The following is a 9,149-nucleotide window of genomic DNA, read 5'->3' on the forward strand; positions in this document are numbered from 1 at the left end:
AGTTGATGGGTGCAGCACACCAACATGGCACATGTATACATATGTAAGAAAAAGTTTTCAACGGATATCTAAATAAATTTTAGTAAAGAGTGGTGGAGAGTGGAAGAAGCAAGTGAAATCTTACTTGTAAGAAGCACTCTGCCCTGATGATAGTATCCAGGAAGTTGGTAAATTCTTTTCCATGTTCATAATTATTCACTTTGTACCAAATACATTCTAGAGAAGAAACAGTAAATATAAGCATCTAGTTGTACCACAATAAAAAAGTGCAGAAAACATAATTATCACTAAAGTGACAAGTGACAAAATAAAAAAGCCATAAGTCTCATACATCCTAGCTAACTCATGATGTAGACTGGAACAGATACATGGAAATGATAGTGAGATGTTCCTCAACAATTTGGTAATATAGGGAAAAGCTTATAGTGTAAATATAGGGAAAAGCTTATAGAAATGGAAAGAATTCACATATAATGAATATGATAAGCTTTATATCACATAGCAATCAATCCAAGAAAGCATAAACAACTAAATTAAAAGTTTTAGAATTAAAGTAGGCTGGGTATAATGTAAGAGTGACAGAAATCTAGTACGTGGAAATCTAATAAACTGTGTATCATATTCTTCAGAGCAGAAGAAGGAGAATTGGACTGGAACCAACTAAAAGCAACTTTAACCACCAGAAGAATCAGGAGTTGCTTATCCAGTATCCAGTAAAGAAACACTCAAATTTGGTCAAAAGAAATACTATCTCTACAGAAATATACCTGCCCCTCCCCACCGCCCCCACCATTGGAGGAATGAAATGCTCAGGCTTTACTATGGCCTGGATGAAAGACTTCTCACTGCCCTTTTCTTTAATTCTATAATTAAGAAATCTTCTAATGACAAATTTGACTCCCATATATGCTGACAGCAGAGAGGGGATATTCTAGTTGGCAGATATGAACATTTTGTTTACCAGAAATAATTAATTTTATAATAAGCTGACATTCTGGCTTATACATTTGTCTCTTTTGAGTTCCGTTACCATTAACGGGATGACTCTGGGGCCCTAACAGCAAGTTTCTGAATATACAAAGATGAAGAATCCTTGAATTGTGATAGTCATCAAAGTGGAGCCACCCAGTGAGTTTTGGTGGCCATCCAGCAGTGTTTCCTTAACAAAATCCCTCCACTTTCTTAATGCCTTAAAATTATAACAACAGAAACATTCATGCTCTAAATATAAGATTACCACAGACATACTTACAGCATATGAAGACTCCTGTTGTCTAGAATTTGGCACCCTTATAAAATAAACCCATTTGTTAACTGTCTTGGTCCATCCTCACTCAATTCTTACCTTCTTGTAATGTTTGACTCAACCAGTAATAAAACCTCAGCAAGACTGGCTCATCTCTGACACAGTTAATATAGTGAAGCAGCAGAGAGTTGTTTAGCACTGAGCCCATCTGAGAAGGCAGCTGCAATGACAGAACAACCGATCAACAGTTAAGTATCTGAAAAGTGGATAAGGGAATCGTCATATAGAAAATATATAACAAAAATAGGCTGGGCATGGTGGCTTATGTCTATAATCCCAAAACTTTGGGAGGCTGAGGCAGGAGGATCACTTGGCCCCAGGAGTTTGAGATCAGACTGAGCAACATATTTTTTAAATAATTTTTTTTTGTTTTGTTTTGAGATGGAGTCTCACTCTGTCATCTAGGCTGGAGAGCAGTTGCGCCATCTCAGCTCACTGCAACCTCTGCCTCCCAGGTTCAAGCGATTCTCGTGCCTCAGCCTCCTGAGTAGCTGGAACCACAGGCATGCACCACCGAGCCAGGCTAATTTTTTTTTTTTTTTTTTTTTTTTTGTTGAGATGGACTTTCGCTGTTGTTGCCCAGGCTGGAGTGCAATGGCGTGATCTCAGCTCACTGCAACCTCCGCCTCCTGGGTTCAAGTGATTCTCCTGCTCAACCTCCCAAATGGCTGGGATTACAGGCATGCGCCACCACGCCCAACTAAATTTGTATTTTTAGTAGAGGTGGGGTTTCTCCAGGTTGGTCAGACCGGTCTCGAACTCCTGACCTCAGGTGATCCACCTGCCTCAGTCTCCCAAAGTGCTAGGATTACAGGTGTGAGCCACCGCACCCAGCCCAATTTTTGTATTTTTAATAGAGATGGAGTTTCACCATTTTGGCCAGGCTGGTCTCGAACTCCTGACCTCAAGTGATCTGCCCACCTCGGCCTCCCAAAGTGCTGGGATTACTGGCGTGAGCCACCGTGCCCAGCCTGATATAAATTGTTTTAAAAATTAGCCAGGCATGGTGATGCACATCTATAGTCTGAGGTGAGAGGATCACATAAGCCCAGGAGTTCAAGGCAACAGTGAGCCAAGATCACGCCACTGCCTGGGTGACAGAGTAAGACCCTATCTCAAAAAAAAAAAAAAAAAAAAAGGGCCATGAAATTCAAATAGAAAATGCAAAGAAGCACATGGTCCAGTCACATACCTCTAAGCAATGGATGTTCTGTAAAAGTTGGGGGAAGCTTTTAAGTTGTTCTAGTGGAAATGATCCACTTCTATTCAGATAATCAGAAAGACTCATCTCTTTTTTTCCACACTCTTTAGTGTAGCTACTGGAATTGAGCACTGGTATAACTGAGAGAGAATTCCACTTCTGAAGAAAGATAATAAAACAATCTATCAATGGACTAAACAGACTACAAACCATAAATATAAAAGCAGTCGTTAACGTGTTTCAATTAAAGGAATCTGAATATGGCTGACAAAGAATCCTGGGTAACTGACATGTACTTAAATACCTATAATCTCCTCTAAGATCTGAATGGTTATTACTTGGATTTAATAAAAGAAAGCCATGTAAGTTGTTTCAGCTTTAGTTACTTACTCTTTTTAGAGGACGAACATTAGCTGGACCTAACATCAACTTCAGAGGTTCTGGAGAAGGTCCCCGGTTTCTTTGCTTCACGGCAAGCAGAGCCATCTTCCACAGGTTCTCTGAATTCTTAAAATATATCTATAAATTTGGATATAAAGTACAAGAGAGTAGGTACCCATAAATTGGAGCAACATAAAGTCTAAAACTCCTCATTATTGAAAATATATTATGAAATCCTTTACACCCATACAAATGCACTTAAAGTATTTTTTTTTTTCTGATTAGTAATCAAATACACCAAATGGGATCAACACAAAGTGCCAATCCCTAAAAAAACTTTCCCCAAACAGTATTTTAGTTGAAATCAGTAAGTTAACTTTACCAAAAATAACATATTTCAATCTCCATATGATTTCTCTCTCCTTAATCCCTTACCTTCTTCCTTACAGGCAAAGATACAGAAATCAGAGCAGGAGCAAAGAACTTATACAGCGACAACAAAGCCTGGAGATGAGGCTGCATTCCCTGAAATAAAATAAGTTTTCCATTTTCAATTCTGTGGCTATTAAGAAACTGAGGAAACAAATACCAATAAGAAGGAAAAAAGTATATTCAGACCATAATTTCACTATGAGATATAGCTATAGGAAGATGCTATCAAAAATCAAGGAATGAGTAACCAGACATTTAAGTCAACCACCATAAAACAACCGTCTCCAAACTATGATCTTCTGTCTTATGACCTTTTCCAACTTTACTTCTTCCTTGTATTTTCTCTCTTCTCTTCCTATACCTTAGGCTGACCAGTCATGTTTACTAGCATAGCATAGCTTATTCTCACTGGTAGCATACTCAGGACTCAAAGTTTACTCATCTTTGATTTAGACCTCAAGGAGATAGGACCAAAAGAGAAGCTAATACCTGATTATTATAATTATTGGAAAATTATCTAGGAAATTACAATTGGTATGCCATAATCAAGCAGCTTTAATATAACTGAAACAAGTTTTAACAAAAGCACTAATTTCACAATGAAAGAAGTGATTACTGCTAGATACCTGTTTTATAAATTTAGCTATCCAGAGAAAGCATACCACTAAAATGAATTCTAAGGAAGTAACCAAATTGTTTTATTATGCTAAAATGTTATTGAATTGAGTACTGTACAAAGTAAGGCAGCAAATGAGGCTTAGAGATACAATATTTCCATTTTATAACAGCTTCTTGAAATTAAATGTATTAAAAAACCAAAATGACCCAGTTTATCTATGTTGAAAATATCTCCTAACCTCTGTACACCCATTAGTAATGAGTATCAGAGTGTTTGTTTTGAGCTAGAATGCTTTTTAGAGAATACTTAGTTGCGCTGAGGCCTTTAGAACTTACAGTCTAGTTAATTAAAACTATCTTTTTTGTTAAAAAGTTAATACTAAAAGAGGGAAGGGGGAGATTTCCAGTTAAAAATGGCATATTGAACATATGATTAACTCTGGGTTCTCCCAAAGCCCCGTTTAAAAGACAGTGAAAGAATGAAAAAGGTGGCTGGGCGCAGTAGCTCATGCCTGTAATCCCAGCACTTTGGAAGGCCGAAGTGGGTGTATCACTTAAGGTCAGAAGTTTGAGACCTGTCTGGCCAACATGGTGAAACCCCATCTCTACTAAAAATACAAAAATTAGGCCGGGTGTGATGGTGCACACCTGTAGTCCCAGCTAGTCGGGAAGCTGAGGCAGGAGAATGGCTTGAACCTGGGAGGCAGAGGTAGCAGTGAGCTGAGATCGCATCACTGCACTCCAGCCTAGTGACGGAGTGAGACTCTATCTCCAAATAAATAAATAAATAAATAAAATAAGAATGCAAAAGGATAAAGCAAACCACAAGTTCAAAGAGAATAAGAGAGGAGACAACAGCATATGAGAAATCTAAATAAGATTTTGGAACCTAGAATGAAGATGGTCAAATAGAAACCAAGTTAGCAGAATAGATAAAATGAAATCTAAGGTATAGACAGAAAAAGCCTCAAAAAAATCAGATTCTTGCTTGACAACTCCCAGAAAGGATCAAGAGTTGAGGGACCAGATATCTCTAAAAAGTGGGGATGCAAGAGGGACAGAAAACAGGAGTACTGTATGAAAGGCTATATAAGAAGCAGTTAGAATCCCAAATTCCTTCATTATACTGGCAAAACATTAGGGCTTTACTCTCTGAAAATGAAGCTGGACTTGGATACCAGGCACAGCCAAGGGAGGATACCAAGACCATTTCTACTGCTTTCTAGTGCTCAGGCCTCAGAGTACCAGTAGCCAGGTTTACACCCTGTGATGATGTATTACCCCATTCTAACACTGCTATAAAGAACTGCCCGAGACTGGGTTATTTATAAAGGAAAGAGATTTAACTGACTCACAGTTCCACATGGCTAGGGTGGCCTCAGGAAACTTAAAATCATGGCGGAAGGAGAAGCAAACACATCCTTCTTCACAGGATGGCAGGAAGGAAAATAGAGCTGGGCAAAGGGGGAAGCCCCTCATAAAACCATCAGATCTTGTGAGAACTCACTATCACAAGAAGAGCATGGGGGAAACCGCCCCCATGATTCAATTACCTCCCATCGGGTCCCTCCCATGACATGTGGGGACTATGGGAATTATAATTCAAGATGAGATTTGGGTGGGGACACAGCCAAACCATACTGGATGGTTAATTTTAAGTGTTGATTTGGCTGGTCCACAGGCTGCCCAGATATTTGGAGAAACATTATTTTGGGTGTTTCTGTGAGGGTTTTTCGGATATGATTAACATTTAAATCAGTAGACTTTGAGTAAAGTAAATTGACTGCCCTCTGCAACTTGGATAGGTGTCATCCAATCAGTTGATGGCCTGAATAGAAGAGGTCCTAAAAGAAGAAGAAAATGTCCAACAGACTGCCTTCAGACTTTATCTGCAACAGCAGTTCTTCCTGGTTCTATAGTAGACTGACACTTAACTCAAACTGGAACATCAGCTCTCCTGAGTCTCCAGCCTGTGGGCCCATCCTGTAGATTTTGGACTTACCAGCCACCATAATCAAATGAGCCAATTCCCTATAATATTATAAATACACACACACACACACACACACACACGATTCTCTATGTACAACTGTGCAACCCCATAAGACAGGAAACAGGAGAATTCTGCTTTGAGAATATTAACATAGTCATCTGGGAGGATCCTCAACCAAACATCAAGATCCTACAATGAACAAGTCCTGCTCATACACACAAGTTTCCAATCATCATGTTACTGTTTTACTTTTAAATATGAACAATTAAGCTTTACCAAGCATTGGTGAGCAATGGCTCACACCTGTAATCTCAGCACTTTGGGAGGCCAAGGCGAGAGAACTGCTTGAGCCCAAGAGTTTGAGACCAGCATGGGTGATACAGAGAGACCCTGTCTCTACAAAAAATTTAAAAATCAGCCAGGTCTGGTGGTGCATGCCTGTAGTCCCAGGTACTCTAAAGGCTGAGGAGGGAGGATCACTTGAGCCCAGGAATTCACGGTGTCAGTGAGCCATGATCATGCCACTGCACTTCAGCATGGGTGCAAAGTGAGACCCCCGTCTCTAAAAAAAAATTAAAATAAAATTTAAATTTAAAAAGTACCATGAAAGACCAAACAATCTAAAAACAGAAACTACGAGGAAACAGAGACAAAGCTTGAAACAGAAAAAAATCACAGCCCAAAGTGTATACACACAGGCTCATGCCTGGTAGAGGGAGAACCAACCCTTATGATGAGACCTAATTCCCCTTTCTTGTTCTAAAGATTGCTCTGGACAGGGCCTAGTGTATGTAGGAAAATGCCCCACTTCCTACCATTCATGCCTGCCACCAGAAAGACAATTTTTGTGGTTTTGTTTCCTTCATAGATGGGAGTTATGGGGCATGGATGGGGACAGACGGGATATATGCCTTGGCAGGTATCAGAAATTCACACATCCAATGTATTTCCTCACATATGTTGACTATGCCTGTTACTATCATGCATGTTAGGTTACATATGAACATGGCTATGCCTTCTTGGTTTGATATTGTTGGACTTACCCAAATTCATCAAAATTCAGCTAACCAAAACAATGTTATGTATGCATCTTTATAAATGGGTACTTACTGATAATGGAATAATTTAGTGATGTACTGTATAGAGTGGTAGTAATGAAACCATACATTTAGTGTCTCCATTATAAAGTTTTAGACAATCATCTCATAAATCATTTTTTAACTTGAACATACACTGTGTTTCAGCTCATACAAATCAGCAAGACCTTTTTTTTGGAGATAGAGTCTCGCCCCGTTGCCCAGGCTGGCATGATCTCAGCTCACTGCAACCTCCACCTCCCAGGTTCAAACAATTCTCCTGCCTCAGCCTCCCAAGTAGCTGGGATTACAGGTGCCCACCATCACACCCAGCTATTTTTTTGTATTTTTAGTAGAGACGGGGTTTCACCATGTTGGCCAAGATGGTCTCGAACTCTTGACCTTGTGATCTGCCCACCTAGCCTCCCAAAGTGCTGGGATTACAGGTGTGAGCCACCGCACCTGGGTACTAAGATCTTTTATTATGGTAAGAATTGTCTTATTCCATTGAAACGTTTTGCTGTAACATGGGAAAAGGTACATCTTTTTCATAATTTCTATTAATGTAAAATAAAATTCAAAATGGACAAAAATATTACCAATGATATCTTCAGAAAACTAAGAAAAAATAATTGTACCCATGGAACTAAAACAGAAGGCTATAAAAAAATAATCATTGAACTGCACTAAGAGGAGACCTCACATTGGAGAAGCACAAATGTGTTCTGTGTTTGTGTCTTTCATTCAATAAATGCCTATAGGTAGGCCATGAAGGCGCCAGTTAGGCATGGCCACTATTACTTCCTACTGTTTCATATCCAAAGCTTCACAGACTTCCGTTACCTGGCAGGTAAAATGGAAATAACAATGCAAGAGAGCTGTAAGGACCAGAGATAACAATCAGAGAATATACTGAAGTTTAAGCATCCAGAAGATAATGTCTTAAAATGCTTTCCTAGGCCAGACTCAGTGGCTCACACCTGTAATCCCAGCACTTTGGGAGGCCAAGGCAGGTGGATAACCTGAGATCAGGAGTTTGAGACCAGCCTGGCCAACATGATGAGACCACCATCTCTACTAAAAATACACAAATTAGCCTGGCGTGGTGGTGTGCGCCTGTAGTCTCAGCTACTTAGGAGGCTGAGGCAGGAGAACTGCTTGAACCCAGGAGGCAGAGGTTGCAGTGAGCTGAGATCACACCACTGCACTCCAGCCTGGGCAACAGAGCGAGACTCCATCTCAAAAAAAAAAAAGCTTTCCTAGATCACATCCATACAAAATATAAATTCATTTATGACCACTCCCTAACACTTACTGTTACAGCCATACCAACCCAGCTCCCTAAACAATGTTTGCTGTTTGACATCTCCATGTCTTTGCTCACGCTCTTCCCTCTGGGAGGAATGCCCTTCTCTCCCTTCTTTGCCTACTTAAATCCTATTCATCCCTTAAAAATTATCTCAAGCAGGGCGGGTGCAGTGGTTCATGCCTGTAATCCCTGCACTTTGGGAGGCTGAGGCAGGTGGATCACCTGAGGTCAAGAGTTCGAGACCAGCCTGGCCAACATGATGAAACCCTGTCTCTACTAAAAATACAAAAAATTAGCTGGGCATGGTGGCGGGCACCTGTAATCCCAGCTACTCAGGAGGCTTAGGCAGGAGAATTGCTTGAACCCAGGAGGTGGAGGTTGCAGTGAGCTTACGCCCCACTGCAATCCAGCCTGGGCAACAAGAGTGAAACTCCATCTATAAAATAAAAATAAAATAAAAATAAAATAAAATAATTATCTCAAACATCACCACTCCTCCTTGACCCCAAGTCTGATTCCGATTTTTCATTTTGTTGACTGAGTTCCCCAGAAAATAAGTTCCTTAAAGATAATGAGTTATAGGCCAGGTGCAGTGGCTTACACCTGTAATCCCAGCACCTTGGGAGGCTGAGGCGGGTGGATCACTGAGGCCAGGAGTTCCAGACCAGCCTGGCCAACATGCGGAAACCCTGTCTCTACCAAAAAATACAAAAGTTAGCTGGGTGTGGTGACGCGTGCCTATAATCCCAGCTACTCGGGAGGGTGAGGCAGGAGAATCGCTTGAACCTGGGGGGCGGAGGTTGCAATGAGCCGAGATCGTGACACTGCACTCT

The 9,149-nt window shown here is 40.5% G+C and overlaps 1 protein-coding gene across 1 annotated transcript in view; it reads right to left on the bottom strand.

Annotated features, from left to right (window-relative positions):
• CENPI (centromere protein I) overlaps positions 1–9,149 on the bottom strand; it is a 73,188-nt gene that overhangs the window by 40,564 nt on the left and 23,475 nt on the right. Inside the window, exons 9-13 of the mRNA XM_026452133.1 lie at positions 3,324–3,413; positions 2,898–3,026; positions 2,499–2,666; positions 1,346–1,466; positions 125–216 (exon numbers count right to left, since the gene is read on the bottom strand). Of these exons, the coding sequence (XP_026307918.1) occupies positions 125–216; positions 1,346–1,466; positions 2,499–2,666; positions 2,898–3,026; positions 3,324–3,413 (600 nt within the window). The remainder of the gene's footprint in view (positions 1–124; positions 217–1,345; positions 1,467–2,498; positions 2,667–2,897; positions 3,027–3,323; positions 3,414–9,149) is intronic.

Source organism: Piliocolobus tephrosceles, chromosome 12 (genome assembly GCF_002776525.5).
Source record: "Piliocolobus tephrosceles isolate RC106 chromosome 12, ASM277652v3, whole genome shotgun sequence".
Lineage (NCBI taxonomy): Eukaryota > Metazoa > Chordata > Mammalia > Primates > Cercopithecidae > Piliocolobus > Piliocolobus tephrosceles.